The sequence below is a fragment of the Perna viridis genome, chromosome 5, assembly GCF_037379345.1.
Source record: "Perna viridis isolate PV_CMFRI_1.1 ecotype Kerala chromosome 5, ASM3737934v1, whole genome shotgun sequence".
Lineage (NCBI taxonomy): Eukaryota > Metazoa > Mollusca > Bivalvia > Mytilida > Mytilidae > Perna > Perna viridis.
The window spans coordinates 20661895-20685811 of NC_142449.1; the positions used below are offsets into that span (position 1 = coordinate 20661895).

The window sequence follows — 23917 nt, forward strand, 5'->3', positions numbered from 1 at the left end:
ATTTTTTCTACAACTTGATCGGCGGTTGTTTCTGGATAAACGGTGGATACTTACCCTACCGATGCAGCTAGCTGGTGCATGCTCCCAATTTTTACCGGGTTGCTCATTTACTTTTGTTTCTTTGTACTTGTTATTTTTGTTATTTCACGTTCTTTATTGTATTTGTTTTTTTCCCTGCCTATAGTCTCCATCCTTGGAATATATTCTTTAGATTTTCGCGCCCTGGAATCTGGTTCCCAGGATCACTCTTCTGTAAATGTCAATGCTTGTCACTTGATATTTATTTTGATATTGACTACTATTTTTGTTAACAAAAATGAAACAGAAAAGTAAACTACAGATGATATTTGTGCAAGATTGAGGTCGAATAGCTATATAGAGGATATGAAATTCAATGCGAATTTAATCTTTGACCTTGTAATATCAAAGGTAATACACATAAAAAAATATTTTTAATTTTCTATCTACAACATTAAATGTCTTAAAGTTTTGTTAAATTATGAAGAAAAAAAATAAATCCTAGTTAATGTGAAACTATAAAAGGCATGATTATTTTTATTTTTATTTTATTAGAAGGAGTCATTTGCTTTTTATCAATTTAAATCGAAGATCAGAGCCTTTAGAATTGTAGATTTATTTGCCTCCAAATGCAATATTCTAAGACGCCGCATCATAAGCCATGCCATCTGATGTTTAGCTAGAAATGAAAACCCTTCGAGATTTGAAATAGTCATCGTTCATAGAAATGAAAAAAGAGCAATGCTGAGTATCAACTGGAAGAGCCGATCAAGAAACTTACATAAAGAAAGAGGTTCTAGGCAGAGACTACACTACCTGTCCCAGATTAATATTTGCCGCTCATTTTTTGCTAAACTTTTTTAACAAAAGGGTAGCATAACCACCACCACCCCACCCCAACCCCCGGAAACCATCCTGATCTATCACTCACTGTATTGTATGTTTTTATTACAGTTACTGCTTCGTGACATCGGAAGCCCGGAGGAACAAATAAAAATGAAACTTTTCTTATAAACGATGGCATTGGAAATACAATAATGCGGCATTTCTCATGAATGGCCTCAGTCTGTGGTCTGGTATATTGCTTTTTGTAATAATTATTCTTTTTGGCTGTTTGGTCATGTGTTATAATGATACATCTGTAGGTGCTTCAGGGTCTTAAAAGTGCATGGCGAGTGTTTCCTGTGCCATACATACTTGTTTACATTTCATTCTAAGGCTTTGGTGTTTATGTCAATCTACGTGTCTCTGGAACTAGGGGCCCAGAAAACAAGTGTTTTAGATGACACACAGGTGTCTATGCGATAACTTGTAGTACTTGAGCTATATAGCTTATCAACTGAGAAATACAGTTAGTTGAGAGGGACATGTATCTAAAGGCATGCTTTATTTCAATGATTTGACAGACAATTTTGGACTTGGTGATGTTTAAATTGAATTTCGACTTGAAAATTTAGAAACAGGGAAAGGCCAACTAGTAGTTTGTTGTTCATTTATGCAGTATGTTGCATGTTTTGTGTTAATTCATGTATGTGTTTCATATACATGTAAACCAACATCGAACCTGAATATTTCGCAATCTGGCGCACTGCATGCTACGATGCATCACGAATTGTGTTGTGTGTTAATTAAATAATCATGGTCTTTCGTAATAAGAATGGGGGATTAAAAATAGTTCAGACAGGTCAACCATTTACAACAATAAGCCTGTGTTTTAAAAGTTACGTTTGAATTCGATCCCCGTCCTTTCATTTTATCCCTTATTTTATCAGTTTAGTTAACGACTATTTAAGGCATAAAATTTCAAATGATCGACATAAACTGATTCAGTACATGAGTACTTTGATTATATATATTTACTTTCGCAAGGTAATAAAGATCCTTGCATTTCATTATTTCGTGGGTTTTTTTTATTATTATTATTATTATTATTCTAGTCGTTGTCCACTACCGATTTCGTCTGATTTGTCTAACGGTAATGCCCGATTGATTCCGATCATTGTCACCACAATACCAATCGGAACTACTCAAGACTTTCTACTTTCCATAACGGTAAGGTTAGCGGAGACCGAATAGTTCCGATTTAAGAAAATTAGTATTCTGACAGAATTTCGCAGAGGTTGTTTGCAAACGATTCTGTTTGTCTTTTACGGCCATTACTTTCTGCAATTTGACGTGACAAGGATTTCTATTTCTATTCAGTCCGTATATAAGTCAACACTGCTTGTAAGTTTGCGCATCAGTTTCCTTGTGACAAGTATTTCTATTTCTACACAGTCGAGGGTTTTATCTAGGAATTTGAGGGCTTTAGTCACTTTTGCGTAAAGCACGAACGACACCTTATAAAAGAAAATATGGGTGTTACATTTGTACGTAATAAAATAAAATGGTTACTACTAGAAAAATAGATTTTTACATCATGACAAAGCTTTGATGCATTCAGTCTAAAAACAGCTACTATTTGACAAAAGCTACTATTATGGGATGACTGGACACGCAAGTAATAAGAGAAAATCCTCCTGTCCTTTGCCAAACACCACACCTAAAAAGCCCTCTTCAAGTTTAAAGTCCTCAAATCAGAAGGATGGAGACACACCTTTAGGAGAGAATTGAATGATGAAATCTTGAGCCTGTTCCTAAGATAGGTCTTAATCAGATTGTACCTACTAAATCCCCTCTTGCAGTCACCAGAAGATAAAACAGAAACTAGACAGCTAGAAAGGAGGTTGGCCACATTGGCAAAGTCAATTGTAGAATTTTGAACTCTGTAAGCGATTGCTCTGTGATGTCTTACTGCTGGGTGGTATTTTTTGTAGTAACCTTTGAGTTAGACCCCGGACCATGAGTCAAATATTGAAGAAATTCGTAATCATTGTGGTCTTTGTTTCAAGAAGAAAAGAGAATCATGAAATATATATTTATTGTTGATTAATACTTCCCAACTGTCTGCTATTGCATTAAAATTATTTGAAATCCATTAGATGACCAGACACACATTGAGAGACATTGTATTAATAATGTTTGTATTTAAATACCTAAAAATAGATAGCTATATATATATTTGTGTGTGTGTGTGTTTCATGAAGGGTTTCTTTTTATACAGGTGTAAATATCGGTCCGCATTCATTAAATATTGATATCGTTTAACACAACTAATTATGAAAATAAGGATATCTATAAGTTATATTTTAAACATACTTAAAATCAGAAATGTCTCGAGTAAACTCAAAGCTTGTTTCAGAGATTGAAAACGACCGGCTGATGCAAAGTGAGAACCTTAGGATCATCTTTTGTGTTCCTAATGATCAAAAGATTGATAAATTGTTATTTTAAAGGATTATTAACGATGCATATATCGGGAACGTACGGCTAACAACAATTGAATGTATTTCACACCTGGTTGACCAGGTAATTACTAAGCTTGGGGTCATGAACTTGTCAGAGTGTAAGACCAGTTGAAATTATGTAACTTTCGATTGACAGTTAACAACATTTATATTTAAGGTGACAAAAATTTATCTAAGATACTTTTTGAATAGAATTTTTTAAATACACTTTTCAAATTTTAGATGACGAAAACAATCTAAAACATTTTCGTCATTTACGAAATCCTTTCGTAAATGGCGAAAATGACGAGGGCTAGCTAAATCACTGATACAGCCCATATATAAGTCAACACACCTTGTAAGTTTGCACATCAGTTTCCTGAAATTGTATTGTTGTTTGTAAATGGTCATAAATTGACCACTGCTGAGTTAATGCTTATAGTATACACAGTTTCAAAAGAACATTTTAGTGGTTGCAACTTAAAAACATAAATTATTCTGAATGAGGTTGCTCAGTTTCTCCATATTTAAACATCATCCTTCAGAGGGCCATCTTACAAACTCTTACGTTATATATTAATTGATCCTTGGATGTTAATGGTCCCTTTACCAATCTCTCTTCAGAATCCTTATAAATCATTAATTCTTAGTCATTCTTGAGCACTCGTAAACAACTTGTTCACATTGGTATCAATTTGTTAAAGGAAATGAAATTTTTTTGACATGTCAAAAAGTTTTTACTCAAATGTCCAAAAATCTGTATTGAATATTTAATATGTAAAGAGCATTCAAACCACTCTAAAAATTTCAAAAGACATCGTTACTTATAAAGAATTCCCAAGAACTGTTATGTTAACTTCTTTATTTGATTTTGTTACAATTCATTTACAAATGATTGTGAGTAGTTAAAAATAGTTTTTTATGGTATAATGGATGAACAAGCAAGTGCTTTGCAAATATATATGAATATTTTGTCCAGGGCAAAGAGAGTTAGGTTGTCATGCCAGTTGCTGAAAAAGTTGAAAGAATTTTTGGTATAATGTGGACTTATTTCTCTCAAAAAACATGTCAAATGTGCAATTAAAGAATGCATGAGGCTGTAAGGCTTGAATTGTCATTAAAGCTTGGACCAGATAGTGACAATTTGCGTATACATGTACTCACATATTCTTAATGATATTGTATGCATTCATAAACTGCTCATATTTAACGGCAATGATGCCTTAAATATTATCATAAACCCATCACATTCATTCATTGTAAATCACAAAGTGATCTTTGATACTTGTAACTAATCATAAAGCACTTGCAAAGCACTCATTAAGGTGGCTTTTTCATAAGGATTTGTGTTAGTTATACCAATCTTGTTTATTTGGGAGATTCTTAAGGATTCTAAGAAAGATTTGTGCATTTGAAGGGGCTTTAATTAATTACCTGTTAAAGCTTACCATACAAGTTCTTCACCCTCATTTGTATACAGGTGACCAAACTAAAGGTTAATATTTAACCTACCTCTTGAGAAATAACAGTATTCCTTAAAATCCTTTGTAAACTCAACAGAAATGAAACTTTATATTCAGTTTTCAGCTTTTTGAATTGGTAATTAATTTAAAAATGTTGTGCAATTTGGGATGTGAAACAAAACTTTTGAATTGACCATTGAATTCCAATACCATTAAAATTTTCATTTTGTCCAAAATTATTTTGCTTTACATAGAATAGGTAACCTAATCCAAAATTTCTGTAAATTTTAGAACACATTCCCCTATTGAAATGTATTTCTTTTTTCATGTTCATAGGGCCATACAAAAATTGTACGTAATATGGGAGTCAGACTCTGATAGGGTCTCATTTGGAATGTGAATGTAAGATTACATTCTTTTGACCTCCACTCCGCTAGAATCTTGGTTCCCTTAATTACTCTTTGATTTCATTTTTTTTTTTCGGTGGAAGACTTGAGTATTTCAAAACCATTTTAATGTCATGTTTTTCATTTTCAAATTTTATACTTTAACATGATTGCAATTAAACCATACTTCTATTAATTTCTAATCACAGTTACTAGTACAAAAGGTTCAGTACAAATGTATTTGCTGTCCAATATTATACAACATGGTATCTTACAAACATTATTTCTTTGATTTTTGAATTGTCCAGATAATATTTTACATGCAAATTATGAAGTACATTGGGCAAGAAGCTGAAGGCATAGATCTACATTAATTACATTATATGTGTATTAAAAATAGTGTATTTTTCTTTACAAATGAATTGTATTTCATTAATTTCCAGGGAAAAAATGCCTGGAGCAGTATTGGAGCGTCCAAAACTCACAAAATCAATGTATCAGGCTCTGAAGAAACACATTATGAAAGAAAGAGAGAAAAAGAAACAGGGTATTGTAACTCCAAGATAAAATGAAAAGAAAATGAACAATTTGTCATGAAATTTACACCCTTTATCATTTATCAATTTTTATTGATGTAAATTCTTTTTTTGATTTTTATGTATTTCGATTAAAGGTTTTTGTATTATGGGACTTCATTCAAAAATAGGGCAATTTCCAGTTTTTGGACTGTTACTCAGTAACACTTAGTTATCATCAGTGAATGGGATAAGCATGAAATTTTTAAGTACATGCAAAAATATTTAACTTACCAAAACACAAATGACAGGTCATTAATGAAGTTTAAGGTTTTGAAATAAAGTTTTTAGGCATCAGTGGCAGATACAATCAAATAATGATGAATAAAAATGAATATTTTATGTGTTTTTATACTTTAAGAATTAGAACAGGATGCCCAGTTGGAGAGAATGAGAAAAGAACAAGAATTAAGGAAGAAAAAAGAGAAAGAGGACAGTCTGACTTTGGAACAAACCAAAGAACAGGTTTGGTCAAAATGCTTTTAATTTCAGAATGAAAGTGTATACATGTATTATATACTATACCCCCTTGAAATATGGGTGGTATAATAATAATACTGCCTGCATTTGAGGGTGGTATACTAGATTACCATACAAAGGAAGAATATCCCCCAAGACAAAAGTCGAGGATGATATTCTTTTCTGGTCGTGGTGATTTAGTATACAACCCTCAAGTGCAAGCAGTATGTGTAATACTATACTAAATGTCAATAAGTTCATGTTTGGATAAATTCTCATACAATCTCATGTCCCATTCTTTTATAGAAACTGAACAATCCCATTCCTCTTTGCATAATTTGCTGTTTCTCCGTTGTATCATTATTTGCCAATGAATTACTGATATTGTCTTTATTACACTTACAATAAACATAAATTATATCTGATGCTTTTGTGTGTTTTTGGAAGCGTAAAAATTTGAGAACATTACTGAAAGGAGCAGGTAGTACTGTTAATGAAAGGGTGGTATTCATTAAGAAAAGATGGTAGTCATGAAGGAAGGGTGGTATACCAGAATAATTCAGGCTATAATAAACAAAATTGCTTGATTCTCATCTTTTTTTTTTTTAAATTTAGCTGGGGCGAATTTTATTTTTTATTCTTCCTTCAGTAACTGTCACTCGTGCTGAAAAACTTAAGTTGATGTTACAACCATCTATTTGTGTGCTTGGTGATCAATTTTACCAGTAAAAAGGTTTTGAAACAGCACAATCAAAATGGCTTTTAGCATGTGTGCTAATATAAAATAACCATCTATCTACACCTCTCCCCTTTTTCCACTCAACAATTCAAATTTGATTTTCAGGTTCCTTATATCTCCCATTAAGATTCAATGTTTCAGTTCTTTAAACTAGGAAGAGCAAATCATAAAAAAATGGATATGCTTCTGAAGCTTGAGGTCTCAGCTTTTGTAGTATTTCTTTTATAGATTTGCAAAATATGAACCCCTACAAAAAAGAAAATTTAATGCTATAGTTTTAAAATATGTCTAATGTGGGTATTTTCATAGGGCTGAAAAATGTTTTTAGTTTTATTATGACACTGCCATTGGTAGACATTTGGAGTTTACTAAATAACTGGATTAAATTGGAACTCAGTAAGGTTCTGTAACACTAAAGAAAGATTTGAGATTGATTTAAGGTAGATCATACCTAATATTTCTAATGGATAGATTTTCCTATTTTTTCTCAAAGATGACCTTGAATGAACATACATCAGAATTTTAATGTAAAAAACAAAGGTCACCGAACTTGATTTCAACATGATTGAGCCTTAATACAGGCAATTTTTTACAACATTTTATATGGATTCTGTAGGGAATTTTACCTGTGTTGCATATTAAAAGACCAGTAGATAAAATTTCATATAAATTTATATGAAGAATAATTAACTCACATTCTTTCATATTTCAAAAAGAAAATTGGGGGTCACAGAACTCTTTTTCTTGTTATATTAAAAATACTAAAACTACCATTACACTTCTATAGAACATTTTCCTGCCAATTATCTCCCCTTTGAAAGAATTTTACCACTTATTATCTTCCTTTGAAATGGGCTTTTTACAGATCATATTTGTACAATTTTTAGGTAAAAAATTCTTTTAAAATATTTTTAAAATATTATTTTTACATCATTCAAACACTAGTAGTTGATTTAAAATATATATATTTATATATCTGACTGAAAAGAATGCTTCATGAATTGGGCATTACATGCATCTGCCTTAAAGGGTTATGACTCATCATTTACTCATGATTATGAATCATTTGAAAACAATGTATCCAAAGGGGACAAAGATGAGCATTTTCTTTTACTTTAGATCAGACTAAATTGGTTTTTAGGGTTAATGATCTGTATTGTTTTGGAATAAGAGACATAAGAAGAGCCAAAAACAAGCATTTTTATTTCACCTACACTTTATCTTTTGATTACTGTCATAATACTGGTTTCCTTGATTTTCCTTTAACCTCCTGTCTGATATTTATAAAGACTGCTACTTCAAAAATGTTGGGTTGGAATTGAGTTACTACACACATGTAAATACGAGTATAGATGTAAATGACAAACAACAACGTTTTCATTAAACTATGCTTGAACAAACCTATATTTATTTTAGATTCAACATTTGGAGAAGAAATTAGAAGGTTTAAAACAAGAGAAACATGAGTTGTTTTCACAACTTAAGAAAGTTTTACACCAGGAAGATGAAACAAGAAAGAGAGCTCAAATAAAGGAACAACAGAAGTTAGTATACTTAACAGGGAATTTATTAAATCAAATTTAAAGTAGTTTTTTCATCATTAAGATTGAAAAGCTCCTTTAACTTTATAAATGCTAAATCTTCAAAAGTACACAGAAAAAAATTGTACGAAATGCAGGTATAATGTACAGTAAACTAAGAGCAACATTACCTATGTGACTTTTTTCATGCTATCCATCTACTAATAATTCTACTGTTAGCTTAAGTCCAGCAGTCCATTTTACACAAAAATATTTTGTGTAAAATTAGTCTTAAGTAATGATATCTTAAGCACTTGTCAATGTAATCTTAGTAGGTGATTCATGGTGTAGAAAAACCCACCAAACAAATGATGTTTTTTTTCGGTCTACATATGCTGTTTTTTTTTTCTTAAATGATCGTCATTTTTGTATTCAGATCTGCACTTTTGAGAAAATAATAAATTTATCTCCCACTTAAATCAACCAAATCAAACAAAATCAAGAACAATAACTCTTGTAAAGTGCCAGTTTAATATACAGTAACAATCTATCTAATTTTTATCTCAAAACTGCCACAACCAAATGAAAAACGAAGACTGGTTATGTGATCAGTAACTGTTTCTGAACAAGAGATAAAATGGTATTCGATGGGTTTTTTTTGGCATGCATAAATCACCTTCTGTCTGATTTTTAGAAAGACTGCTACTTAATAGTTCAGAATATTGTGACCTCATAACAAATTTTACACATGATTTTTTTTTGTGCAATCAACCTCTGGTGATATTTGGTTCTGTCTATTAATTTTATTGTTCAGTTTTTGTTTTTTATTTGCTGTTTTGGTTTTTTGTTGTTTTTTAGAAATGGTTTAAAAAACAGAAACTATGTCTCTGAATTGTTCATGAAATTTTCAGTTATCCTGACTTTTTTTTCAGATTTTTTTGTAATATTTTTGTTAATACAAAAAATGTGGCTGGCTGGTGATGACATTTTGAAAACTCTCATTTTAACAGACTCCTTGTTTATTTTATGATTTACCCTCTTTCGACTAAAGGTGTTACACATTGTTTTCGGGCACCCCAAGGTTTATTTTTACAATGATACCAGGTCATTTGTCTCCTAGTGAAGCCTGGTGACACTTGTACGAACTAACCAGAATAATAAGAATGATTTCAAATATATTCTGTTTTTAATTGCATCTCAATTGATCAGATCTAAATTACCTTGCTCTTGCATAAAGGAATTCTTTTATTTTCATACATTCCAATTTATTATTGTATTTAGGTAGTACTTTATGTTTTGTCTGTAGACATGCATTATTCAGCAGATTATAGTGATATCAATTTCTCATACTTTAAAGAAAAATAAAATAGAATTAAATAAATTGAAACTTAGAATTCTTAAGAATGCTAATATTTTAGACACTATTACCCAACATGAGCCTCCCACATACTCATATATGAAAAGGATCTGTGATTCATTACAAGAAATTCTTTAGTTTCGAGATCCCCTTCATCAGCATTAATTGTCATTAGCAGTTCATATTAACTAGTTTGTGAATTGATCCTCATTTATGATGAATGTTATCATTGACACAAGATGTGTGACTTACTTTCAACCTTTGCAGGACATATGTTTTCTTTGAAGGATTTTCATTTTCTTCTTCTATGGGTGGGCTTGTCAATCTGACTCCAAGTCTTGCTTTGTTTTCTCTCCTGTTCTGTTGCTCTTTTCCAGGAAGTTTAAGGTCTTCCTCGCTTTCTTGTCCTCATGGATTCAATATCAAGGCCTGGTTTACAATGATGGTTTTTGGCTCTATCCAGGACCATTTTCTCCTATTGATCTGTAATTCTATAGGAAGCTGATTTGCTCTGAACAAATTCCTCATTTGTCAGTTTATCCTGCCATTTGACTTTAAGTATATGTCACAGACATCTGTTAATAATTGCTTGAAGTTTGTGTGTTGCTGCAGATGTTGTACTCCATGTCTCAGAAGGATATAGTAATACTAATTTGTGTACTGTATACAAAAATCAGGAAATTGACTTTAATTTTTGTTGCTTGTAAAGGAATCTTCTTAACTTGTACATGACTTAGTAATAGTGAAATTTCATGATTTATTTTTATCATCCAAGTAGCGATTCACAAAAATGAAAGAACACATTTCTTTCCTGGTTACTCAAATTGCAAAAATTTCTCAATTGACACTATTTTGTCCATAAAACATTTTGCTTTCATTGAATGGTGTGATTCTTTCTTCATTTGAGTTAGTACCATCCTTATCTGTACACTCAATATTGGTGCATTGACCTCAGAAATGGCTGGTGTGCTTACATGAAATACAAGTATTTTTACCATTGGAGGAGTGCTGGGATTCATTGTGGGGATTGTGACTCAAACTATTTGGAAATAAGGGCAAAAAGGGACCAGGAAGTTGGAAACAAGCATTTTCACGATGTCCAGACAATAACTTGTTGAAATTGTGTGGCTGTCTTTAAAATTGCAGCAGAAGGTGTCAGTCTTACCATCAAAGGAAGACTTGGATTGATTTTGGGTTGTGTGACTTAGAATTAAAAGTTAAATAGGGGGTGGAAAAAGGCATTTTCCTTATGCCAGGACAATACATTGTAACTTAATTAAAAGAGTATGAATCTGCTTGAAATTGCATCAGAAGGTTTTATATCACAAATTGAAGGCTGGTAAAAATTTTGTTGGTTATGATTTGAACTGTTTATGGAATTGGGAGAAAAAGGCCAAAATACAAAATGTTTTCCGCATGTTTGTACAATAACTTCAATATAAGTGTATAGATCTGTATAAAATTGTGATCATATCAAGCTGTGCCAGGTAAGCCTCTATTTAATTGTATAACTTAAGTGTCCCTCAAAATCTTGTATGAATCCAAAACAAAACTTGATTATCGTTTTTGAAGCTTTCATTGTCTTTTAGAATAATATGCATTTTTTTCTTCTTTTTTATTTTAAAGTGAGATGCTGAACATTCAACAAGCCTACCAAGCTCACATACCTGTATCTAGTCATTCAATGCTATCAATGCAGTCAGTCTCTGGAAGGCCCACGCTGTACAGACCACAACAGGCTATGATATCAGTAAGTATACTACCACTTGTTCATCCACATACATGTCATATTGGCATGGTCATCTTACAATAGAAGTAAGTGAAGAGACGGAAAATCATTTGATGATTATCTTTAGCAGTCTAAAATATCACTTCTTCTTTAGAAGATAAACACTGCATAGAATTCTGTACACTGTAATACCAGTAAGAAAAGTTAATGGGAAATCACAGTAGGGCAAAATTTTCAGATTTCAACAACCTTTAATACCAGGAAGTAGCCATTCTTTGAGAGACAGGGTAGAACCTTGTAAGATATGTACATGTATGTTGACAGGTTAATGAAGGATCTCAGGAGCCTATCCCTCTAGTGATGTTTCCTATAACTGAAGTAAATAAACAGTGGCTATTAATCTGATATTGATCAGTAGAATTTCTATTATTAATCTACTGTGAAAGTACTATTGTTCAAGTGGTACCATTTTTCATAGTTTTCTTGGGTAGACCATTTGTTTCCCAACTAAAAGAGATTTCCACTAATGTGTATGTGGAAAAACCTCAAAACCACAAATTCCAGAATCCACAAAGCTATGCTTCTTCCCTAATCCACGAAAATTGGTATCAACGAATTAAAATGCTTTAACAGTATGTCTACGTTGTAAAGACGTTAATAGCCTGTGGTTTGAGCAGGAAGCGAGTTTGGCCTATGGTTTGAGCAGGAAGCAAGTTAGGTCAGATCATTATGCGGAAGGAAGACTTATTATTTTAGAGTGAATATATCTTCTGAACTTCTTGTACTACTTTTTGATCCTCTTCTTTTTATACCCCATAAACAAAGCTTGGATGGGTGTATAGGTATCATCCTGCCTGCCTTTCCATCTGTAAGTCTGTTTACATATTCTGGTAGCACAATGCCTCCTAAAGTGCTCAGCTAAAGGAATTTGGATAAATTTTAAAGGAAATATATTTTTTTATCTGTATGTGTTTCTGTCCATGTTTTCATATATAAGATATATAAGATATATTGCCAAGTATTTAAGTTATTTGACCACATCCATTCTGGTCAAAATCTTATCCTGTGTCAAACATTTAAGTCAGGATAAAGCATTCTATTGATGAAATGATCCATATGATTAAGTCTAAAAAAAGTCTCCATTTGCTCGTAGGACAATTCCTTGTTGGAGGAGTGGCCTTTGAAAGGAAAAAATTTTATATTTCTTCCTAATTTTAGTCAAAATCTTTTTAAAATTATTTAAAGACAGAATACAGTCCTGATCATGGACAATATCTAAAAATAATTGGTCGACTTCACTTCGCTTTTGTTGTCATCTGAGGGCGAAATGAGTGTCTCCCGGGCAACTATTCGCCCGAATCGCCTAGTCGCGTGAGCCCTGCGATAGAAAAAAAAATTTAATTGATGAAAAGGCCATACAAAAGATTTAATATAGTTCAACTTATGGTAAGAAAAGCTCCACTTAGGAGTTACTGCCCTTGAAAGGTCAAAATAGCCATTTTCGCAGTTAAGTGTATATATATTTCATTTATTGATCATGAAAGATAAACGTGAAGCATCTTTTAACCTTCGTTGAAAAAATGTGTGGTAGAAAATATAATATCTGTCATTGATATTATTTTTTTTTTCAGCAAATGCCAATGAAAAGACAACATAGTCCATCACCACCTCCTTCATCAGCTTACCAACATCAGCAGTTTCCTGAACAAAAAATGATTCAGCCAACAGCGCCAAAACAGCATAATCCATATCCCCATCATACACAACCAGCAGAGTATAGTGAGTAAAAATGTTAAAATTTTCTGAAAATATGTAATAAAATTTCTAAGCATTGATTCTCTTGGCACTTTTGTAATCTGAAAAATACAAAGAACCAGAAAAATACAGATCATTATGAAATCTTTTGTTATATGATTTGACTAGTATGAATTCAGTATTTGGTGTTTTCATTATAGAATCCAATGCATATCCTGGTCATACACAGCCTAGTCAGGTGACTTACGCTAGTAAACCATCAGGACATGGTTACCAGGCTTCAGCAGGTGTCTACTCAGAAGGAAAATCTCCTGGCAAGAATTATCCAGCATCACAATCTGCATTTACATCATATCCCAGTCACTATGCTCATCAGCAGCAAAAACAACTTCAGGAGTCTTATACAGGGTACCCTAGGATGCAACAGCCGTCTAGTATGTGTAGCTTTGTAGCCAATTACACAGTTTGTTAATGCCTCTGCCCTAACTTTATAATTTTACCCTTATTAGTCTTTGCATCATTCTATTATTCTCCAACAAAACATCCAGAATTTGTATTTAAACTCTTGCAGCTATGATTTTGTTTTTAATGGTTATGGATTTGCTTTGTTTTTTCTTTGTCAGAAACCAATGCTTTGTTCTATTCATGTGGATCTTTGGAAAAAAACACAGTATATGTTTTCTGTGCATATTTGATAGATTGTTACATATTTTATGCAGTTAACATAAACTTTTTTAGGACATATTAATTTTTTCAGAACAACACTTTAAGTTTGATGTTATTTTTCATTATTTCAGATTATATGGGACCTTCTCATGGATCTCTTCAACAACAGTTAGAGCATGCAAATCAGAAAGCTGGTTTTAATGAAGAAAACAAGTATAAGATACAACAGGTTTGTATTTGTCTACTTTGTTTTAGTAGGATGTATTGGTATGAAGTGTAGATTTGCATCTTACTACACCATGATTTTGAAACTTCTCAACTGAATCTCATTCAACTTTGTAGGTAGCGTAGTATGAAATAGTATATATATATATAGCTTAAATTTGCCACTAGTCACTCTCTATAAATTTTAGAATAAGTAAAAAAAGTTGATTGATTGTATGCATCCCTCTGATATCAAATCTACTAAATATTGTTTGAGAGGCAGCAGTTATAGCATTATCAGACAAGTTAAGTACCAGGGTGATTCATGCATGTCAAAAACCCACAGAACTCAGTTTTATTTCTCTTCGGAAACCGTTATAGATCACAAAACCAGAGTTTGTATAGAGTGTACATGAAATAAGCACTTTGTAAGAGTTATTGTTCTTGATTTGGTTAATTTTAGTGCGAAGTTAAAGTGTAGTTTTCCTAAACGTACAGATCTAAATACAGAAAAGACTACTATCAAATAAAAATATATCTTATGTTGACCAAAAAAGCATCCTCTGATCCATGGGTTTTTCTACACCATGAATTACTTTAACATGGGTAGTGCCTGAATTTTATATGGACTGATACTTTATTACATAAATTTATTGTGTCCTTTATATATAATAAAGATGGACTTTAAAGTCTACCTAAGGGTTTCCTATAGGACTTTGTGCTTCATGGATGAACAGGTGTTTCTTTGTTTCTTATTGAAATACCTCAATAGATTTTTTCATTATCTTTTCAACATTTCATGGAACAGGGGAGACATATGTTTTTGAAGACAAAAAAAAACAAACTTCAATATTGACAATAGATTTGTTTATAATGAAGTCATGAAATTTACATCTATTATGCAATACAAATATTTATTGATAATAGAGGTTTTTTATAGAATATATATACACAATGTACCAATCATATATACCCATATTTCAAGGAGTAACCTCTCATCAGCAGCATTAGTACCAAATCTTAGTTCAAGTTCAAGTTTAAAAATATTATAAATAGGAAGCCAAATTTAGTACATGTACCCATGTGTTCTGAATAGTATGTCAAATAAGCTACAACATATATATAGTTATATGTTATATGTAGTTATATATATTTTTAGCAACAACAGATAAGGCCAATGTCAGGCCAGACACCACAAGGATTGATCCATCAACAAATTCAGCTACAACAGCCACAACAAAAGGTTAGTTTCAATAGCAGACTTGATTATTTTCTGTTTTAAAAATAAATTGAACCCTTTTTCAGGTTTTTACAAACATAAATTGTTTTTATTGTGTAATCAACACTTCCTAGTGTGGATTTCAGATTTTTATACCCCACAAAACACAGTTGTGGAGGGTAGAATGTTTTTTAATCTGTACCACCATTTTAATTTAACAAATTTAGTAGGAGTTATGGGACATTATGAGACAATTTTCAGCTGTTCATAGTTTCAAAAGACCTTGTGAGCACAACTCCCTCAATACTGCTTGCCATATTCCTTCCATATTTGGTAGAATGAACTGTTATTGGGTTAACATGTGCATATTTTATTGCCATACTGATTCGAAAAAATTTTATAGGAGATCCGTGACATGGACTATTTTAGCAATTTATAATAAACTTGAGAGATCTGTATGACACAGGATATGAGATTAATATGTGGATGCTTGGGGTATGTGAGTGTGTTTACTTAGGTTTTTTCACTTTGTCAGCTGAGTATAATTGTGTCTTTTGGTAAAAGAACTGATGCACCTCTTCTTATTAGACCTGATATTCTTCCCCTTTCCACATTTTATACACCCCTTTTTTTTAATGGGACATATAACTGTATACCAGTATTAGTCTTTTTGACACATATATCCATCATTCACATTTCAAACAATGAATTCCAATACTTAAAATTTTCATGAAACTTAATGAACTGTTTGTATTGATTAATGAGATCTTGATTTTTTTTATAAAATGTCAAATTTAAGTATCACAGTTATGGAACTTTATTCCCAAATAATTGCGAATATTTCTGTCCTAAATCATAAATGCATCTACCAATTTTATTGAAACTTATGGAAATAGTTACTAGTAATTACGATTGATTTAAGCACCCTTTTGATTTATGTAAATTTCTAAATTCTATTTCAAGTGTTAGAAATTTATTCTATATTATTATTTTTAAACCCCCTTTTAAAGAATAATTCTATTAACTTCTTTTTAAATTTTATCACAAGATGCCATACAACTAAAGGATATGTCAAGTTTACTGTGAATAATTTTTTTTTAAACTATTTTCAACATCTCCCAAAAACAATATCTTGGGAATGCATCATCTCTGAAACTACTATAAAGATGATTTGCATTATATTTGTAGAATTAATTACATTAAGAAATTAAAAGGTAAACTCTAACCACCATTTTGATGAAACATATTTTATAGGAATTTTTGGACTTAGGCAAATTAAGATCTTGCAAGGAGTGGAAGACATAAGCCTTGGTAAACTAATCTTCTTGTTTTTCTTTGGACAAGATGTCATGTATGTAAGTAGAAAGGAGCTTAACAGCATTTTTACAATAACCTCTGATTGTATTTTCAGGGGAGTATTGTAACTGGATATTCAGCCAGAGGTCAGGCTCCGCCCCAATCAACAGCTACGTATCAACCATCTCCTCAGGTTAGTTCACTAGTAATATTCAGCTACTTATCAACCATAACTCAGGTTAGTTCACTTGTTAATATACAGCTACGTATCAACCATCACCTCAGGTTAGTACACTAGTTAATATACAGCTAAACATCAACCATCACGGCAGGCTAGTTCACTTGTTAATATACAGCTACGTATCAACCATCACCTCAGGTTAGTACACTAGTTAATATACAGCTAAACATCAACCATCACGGCAGGCTAGTTCACTTGTTAACACATTGTATACAGCTACACTAGTTAATATGCAGCTACTTATCAACCATCAACTCAGGTTAGTTCACTAGTTAATATACAGTTAAATATCAACCATCAAGTCAGGCTAGTTCACTAGCTGATATACAGCTAAATATCAACCATCACTGCAGGTTAGTTCACTAGTTAATATACAGCTAAATATCAACCATCACCGCAGGTTAGTTCACTGGTTAATATAGAGCTACTTATCAACCATCAACTCAGGTTAGTTTACTAATTTATATACAGATACATATCAACCATTATCTCAGGTTAATTCATTAATTAATATACAGTTACATATCAATCTTTATCTCAGATCAGAGTTTGATGTCTCTCTTTCAACAAAAGAATCCATAGCGTCTTCATGTTTGTTTTTGAATAAGAATTAGTCACTTTTATCACAGGTATTATTATACAATGGACAGTGGTATTGACTGAATGCTGATAATGCTCAAACTGAAAATGAGGGCACTATTGACACCAGTAACTAATAGGTACATTCCATTGAAGACACCACCCATTACTGAAGTAATTATTTACATTGAGTCTTATTATTAGACCAATAAAAAGTACAAATCTTAAAAATCAAAATTTTCTTTTTTGGAAAATTGAACCTAATTCTTCAGTTTGTTATTGATGTATCTCTCTTTTATTATGAAGGGTAGCAAAAAGTATTTCAATTCCTTAAGAAATTATTTGGGTAAATTTTACATCATACCTGTTGACTGGTTGAAGAAAGGCAAAATTCTGGTATGAAGTAAAATATGATATTAATAAGTTTCTGAATATTTCAAACATAATGAAATAAAGTTTCAATTGTAATCTGAATTCATTTGTTTTCCAGAATTACCCCCCACAACAATCTCAAGTTAGGCTAACTGGACAGCCAATGACAGCACAGCCAATGACTGGACAACCAATGACAGGGCAGCCATTGACCAATCAAACAATGACTGGCCAACCAATGGGACAACACCCGACCAGACCATATTACTAGCCAGAAGCTGTCCTCGTGAATAATGTATTGATTGGAAATCAATGTTGATAAGTACACATAAACTTTCAAAAAAAAAATAAATACTTGCATCAAAGAACAATGTGTTTGAAGAATGTGAAGAGTGACTTTTATATATAACTTGTGTATGTGTACGGTAATAATGTAGCAACTTAGAACCACCCTGTAATGCAAAAGGATATTGCATATGTATTATGTTGTACAAACAGTAAATATTAAAAGACTTGCTTGTGGGATTATTCTTTTATAAGGAAGCATGGACTTTGTTATTTGACTTCCATCTTCTCCAGCATCCAAGGTTTTTCTTTGAATATTGATTGTTGGTCTTGGGCTCTTGTGAAAATAATTTTTTTTGCAGTTTTTACCTAAATTTTTGTAAACTAACTGATAAGAAAGAACTTTTGATCAATAAATTGAGTCTTTTGAAAAAGGTCTATAAAAGACTCCATAGGGTGGAAAATCTTTTTTTTGTTTATTTTGTGTTGTTTTTCAACCATGGTTGATTTCCTTTCAGAATTCCTTGCATGTTGCGCCTTCAGAAGTTTTCCCAATGGATATTTAAGACTCTATTTGAGTTTCTTTCAAATGTATTGGGTGTCACGTTTTGTAGGTTGTCTTATTGTTTATTCTGAATGTCTTTTTTCTCTTACAATATTCTGCTAAATGAAAAAATTATAACCGTGTATTAACCATTTATTCTTTTTAATTCAATGAAATGACTTTACATATACACACACATATATATATACAGGTCGAGTTCACTTACTATTGGTCACATACGTCTGGATTTTGTCTCATCCCAATGGACAAACCAGTTAACATAAGCATTAAATATGACAATCATACTACATAATTATGCCTGAAATTTACCACTAACTATTATAAACATAACTTAGCAACGTTAGATTTAGTTATTTAAACATGGACTTATATTACACTCTCTGTGCAAACACAATTATTATCTAAGTATTCACATATTATTATATTGCAAACAGAAGGACATATATAAATAACATTCTTTGACATGAAAAATTATAGTTGAGAAAGAAAATGTTTGAATTTGAAGAAATTTCTTGTCTGTATATTTCCCTCTCTGTCTTCACAAAACTTCAAAAACCATGACCAAGTTCAAATGCTGTGGATCCAATTCAATCCACACGGAGATAAATTGCATAAAGAGATCTAATTTGGATAAGTGTAAATTAACTTTTTTTGTAAGTAACTTCTTCAATAGACCAATGAGTATTTGGCAATAAAACTTGACAAAGAATCTTTGTTTTATAAGAAAAAAAAACTATAATAAATATATTTTGAAAGGGTCTTTATCTGTTGTTGGTTTCATTAACCCTTGATAATATGTCACGTGGATAGATGGAGATCTAAAATAAAACTAAATTGAAATGTCTTGTTCTAGTACTATTAAAAGAAATATCTACATGTATTTGATTAACAGATTATAACAAAAATATATTTATTGATATCACCGGTAATTTTATCAGCTAATTTAAAAAAAATATCAGTCGTTAAGATTAACAACATTAAAATACTTGTAAGGTTTAGTTTTGTCCTAGAATTATAATAAATACAAGCATATATCAAGCCTGCTATCCAATCCAATTCATTTTTCATGATTAAAATATCATGTTTAAAGTAAAGTAAGAACATACAGTTTCTGTAAAATTATAGTTAGCAACAACTGACCAAGTTTATGCAAACTTTGAAACATTTTTTACATTGCTTTGTTTTGTTTATACAGGTGCTGACCTGTTTTACAGCTGTTCTAATTATGTAAAGAAAGATTTATATGTAACTGTTTCAATTATATAAGCAATATATTGCATTTGCATTAAAATCATATTTTTAAGGGTATACACTATAGATATGCATTTTAATGTTACTAGGTGTATCATGTCAATAAGCTCGTTGTTACAATAACTGTAGCAATGTTTTCAATGTTAGCACGAATATGGTCTATCGATTTACTTATATAATACAAAAATAGGAAATGTTTGTATAAAAATAACCACGTTTTTAATACTGTTTTGGCAGGGTCTGGGATTAAACGTTGAATGTATTTAAGTTGAACTTAACTTTGTGAACTTGACCTTAGCTATCTTATCATTTTAGAACAGAAACTGCATTCCTATACCAAAGAGGGCCCTATCAATACACAGAAATATTATTATTCATTACATGTACACTGTAAAAATGAGAGATACAGTATGCACTTGTCTGTCTCAAACCCTTCAATTCTAGTCTATCGAGTCTTATACTATAGTTTCAGACGAACACGTAAGACGTTACGTTTTTAATTATAGAAAGTGTGCACTTAAATCTCAATTAATCATCTAAAACAGTTGTTAATTTTAAGTATATACTAAGCACTCCTGTCATCATGTATGATAGGGGATTCTCATAGGACATTACAGTGTATACGTGTATAAAAGGTTGGATTTCTGAAATTCTGGAATAGTACGCATAAATTCAAAATCTTATTTGATAAAAATACCTTTTAAGTTTGCAGTTCCTTATTTACAAATATCTACATGTATATCGTATTTCAAGAACTTATAATTCATGTCTGGGAAGATATGATGTTATAAATGTATTTACACGACAAGATCATTTTCTTCCTTCTCTTCTTATCTTCTTTTTCTTTTCCCGTCTTTCTTTACAAAGCCACAACTTGTCAAGGCAACAGGAATCAATATATATTTTGTGACTTGATCAAAACAGAAATGTAGTTATATAATTTCATTTCTTTGCAATTAAATTCTGCTGTTATATAAAATACATATCAAATTTCACTACATTATAGAACACTTAACTCATCATGTTCTACTATATTATAGAACATTAAAGGGATTAGAAAATACGTAATTTTGTCATAGTATTCTTGCATGTAAAATGTATTTCTACGTTTCCGTGACCTGCTAGTCTTGAATGGAGAGAACGTGTATTTCTTTTTCTCGCAGACATTTTGACAGTCACGCGCTTGTTCTTATCTTCTCCAAGAAGATGATCAAATAATACCAATAAAAGGCATATGACCTTCGTGACCTTGCTTCCATCACTATAGTGTTCTCGACCTTGTCAAATTATTATCACTGCCATGTTAGGAGCGAAGTCGAAATAATTTCGAAAATCAAGTCATTTTCACCGGTCCCAAAACTCCCCTAGACTATCTACGCGCAATGGTTGATGCCAGCATAAACCACTAAAATGAAATAAGTAATTATTTTTTCTTCGTTTTCTCTAATATTATCCAACATCATTAAATATGGTGTTGTGAAGATAATAAAACACCAATATACCGAAAAAATAACCACCACAAGGAACTGTTAATCGTAAAAGAAATCTGAAGAATCGTCCTCGAATATCACCGAGCCGTTCTCATCACAAAGAGCTAGTGAATTCATATCTGAGCCCAAACTTCTACTTAGATTGTTACTGTTACTGCCATTCACCATTTTGTGGTTTGGCCGGTTTCCATTTCGAGGCCTGTTGCGGGTTCTACGTCTAGACTTTAGAACTTTCTCCACGTCAAACACCAACTGACACAAATCGTAGTATTCCGCTTCTTCCCTTAGCATAGCAAGCTCCTTGTAACCTTGTGGCAAGGTCAACTTCCTCGAACGAAGGAAATTCAAAACATATCTGAAAAAGATATGAAACCAATTTACAATTTTCACATGTATATTAAAGAACATGGACGTTACCCTTCTTAGGGTATAAAACCCTTTCCCCTTTGAACATGTAGAGTACACTCCAAAAATGAAGGCGAATCCAGCGTAGGGCCTTAATTTTGGACCAAGTCCAGCCAACAATTCACAACTCTGATCAGCTCTGCATCGCAGTCCAATTTAAGAAATCTTGTGCGTCTGGTTTTCGCACGCGAGAGTACTGTGTACGCTTATGAAAAGGGTGTTATCGTGGTTATACCTTCCCTTTTTTTCAGACAATGCTACGATTTTTTTAGTCCATTTAAGTACAGGACCAGGATGCATGTAAGATGGTAGTCATAGTGTATGTACCTATTGGCGACATTCATGAGTTACAAAATTATAACACATATGTAAGTATTCACAACATATGCTGCACGTATTTAGCAATCAATACAGACGCGTGAATTAGTCATCTTCCTTCACTAAAATTCAGTAACTCTTATGTATGTAAATTATGCATTCCTAATAGTTTGGATTTTTTTATTTTCGTCGGTTAATAGTGGTAGAGAATAAAACAAAAGAATACTCTAAGTTAGATCTTGAGAGTTACTTAATTTGTTTACGTATACGCTTCAACATACATGCTTAACTTGTAAAACTTGTTATTAGTATGTAAGAGTACATTATCACTTAATAATTGTTTTTCAAAATATCTTTAATAATATCATATTATTCGCCCCATAATTTATTTACAAAACATCTTTAATGATGATTCAAGTTTGCATTGCTTTAAATCATAGGATAATCCTAGGAAGGCTGTGCACGCGCCCCTCACGCCCCTTATGGTTTGCTTTTCTACATGTATATAGAAAAAATGGAAATCTCTGGAGCGGGCCCCTTAAGGCCAGTTGTCCCCTTTTGGAATTTCTAGATCCGCCACTGTGAATGCTTTTTTTTTTTTTTAAATAAGTTGAACGGGGGAATAAGCTTACCTGAATACATGTCCGTCCCTGTCGATGAATATAGTACCTCTCTCATCTCTGAGTGGCCGTATAGCTCCAGTGACAAGTTGACAGAGGTATCCATCAGGAACCGATGTCAACGTAGATTTAGTAGTAGTATAAAGCACGCCACCGACGTTTAGTTTTAGTATCCTGTCCGCCATTACCATGTCTCTCCAGATGTTACATCAGTTTATTTTCTATTTGATTAAATAAGGTGTTGTCAATCGATATGCTTTAATATACAATTAATCGTTAAAGAAAATTTTCGAGGTGTGGTAAATCAAATATATGTATGGCAACAACCATTCGATTTTTGGATGGAGGGAGCTTTTGATTTTTTTCTGAAACAATTTTTTTTTCGCTTTTTGTGAAAGACTTTTTCTTGTAACATGTCAAGAGAACATCGTTTTTTCTTTCAAGTATACGGTTTAAGTCAGTAAAAGCTGAGAGTAATACAAACTTTTTTATTCTCACATTGCTAGAGACAAAATTTTTTCTCAAAAAAATTTTAGAAAATGCATTTCTAAAGTTCTCTTGAATCTTGAAATGATTCAAGATGGAGATTGATATGTTCCTTGTGATCAGCCCTCGAAGGTTAAAACTTAACTGTATTTTTTCTTCACTGAAGGCTTACATTTTTAGACCTAAGCAGGTAGGGAAAATTCATAAGGCAAAAATACCAGTTCCAGGTGAGCGATACATATTTTCTTCATTCTTCTTTGTTTAGGTTTTTTTCTTTTCTTTCTTCTTTTTTTTTTTTTTTTTTTTGTTGTTGTTGTTGGTCATTTATTTACTTATTTATTTGTTTGCTGACAATTGTTTTGTTGTTCTGTGTGATTTGTTGCAGGTTTGATGCTGTTTTCGTTTTGTTTCTGCGTGTTGTATTTTTTTCTGTTTAGAAAAGATGTCTCTTTCTTCAAAAGTCGTAAAAATAACGCATGAGAATATGAACTTTAAAATATTATTTGTCATTTACTACAAATGTGTACGAGTATTATTTACATATGTGTTATGAGTAGTTTGTCTCTATGTCGTTATTTAACGGGAAATGGGGA

The 23917-nt window shown here is 31.9% G+C and overlaps 2 protein-coding genes across 2 annotated transcripts; one reads left to right on the top strand and one right to left on the bottom strand.

The window, feature by feature from the left end:
* The first annotated feature begins 2071 nt into the window (after window positions 1-2071).
* LOC148616452 (uncharacterized) lies at window positions 2072-18420 on the top strand. The gene is made up of 11 exons (XM_088583505.1): window positions 2072-2244; window positions 5637-5740; window positions 6130-6233; window positions 8383-8510; window positions 11470-11593; window positions 13204-13351; window positions 13528-13761; window positions 14125-14222; window positions 15357-15440; window positions 16828-16905; window positions 18023-18420. The coding sequence occupies exons 2-11, from the start codon at window positions 5644-5646 to the stop codon at window positions 18173-18175; spliced, it is 1248 nt and encodes a 415-aa protein (XP_088439631.1). The 5' UTR covers window positions 2072-2244; window positions 5637-5643; the 3' UTR covers window positions 18176-18420.
* Window positions 18421-18865: 445 nt separating this feature from the next.
* LOC148616453 (BTB/POZ domain-containing protein KCTD21-like) lies at window positions 18866-23053 on the bottom strand. Its single transcript, XM_088583507.1, has 2 exons — window positions 22851-23053; window positions 18866-21850 (listed from the first exon to the last, which is right to left on the bottom strand). The coding sequence occupies exons 1-2, from the start codon at window positions 23027-23029 to the stop codon at window positions 21535-21537; spliced, it is 495 nt and encodes a 164-aa protein (XP_088439633.1). The 5' UTR covers window positions 23030-23053; the 3' UTR covers window positions 18866-21534.
* Between the last annotated feature and the right edge of the window lie 864 nt (window positions 23054-23917).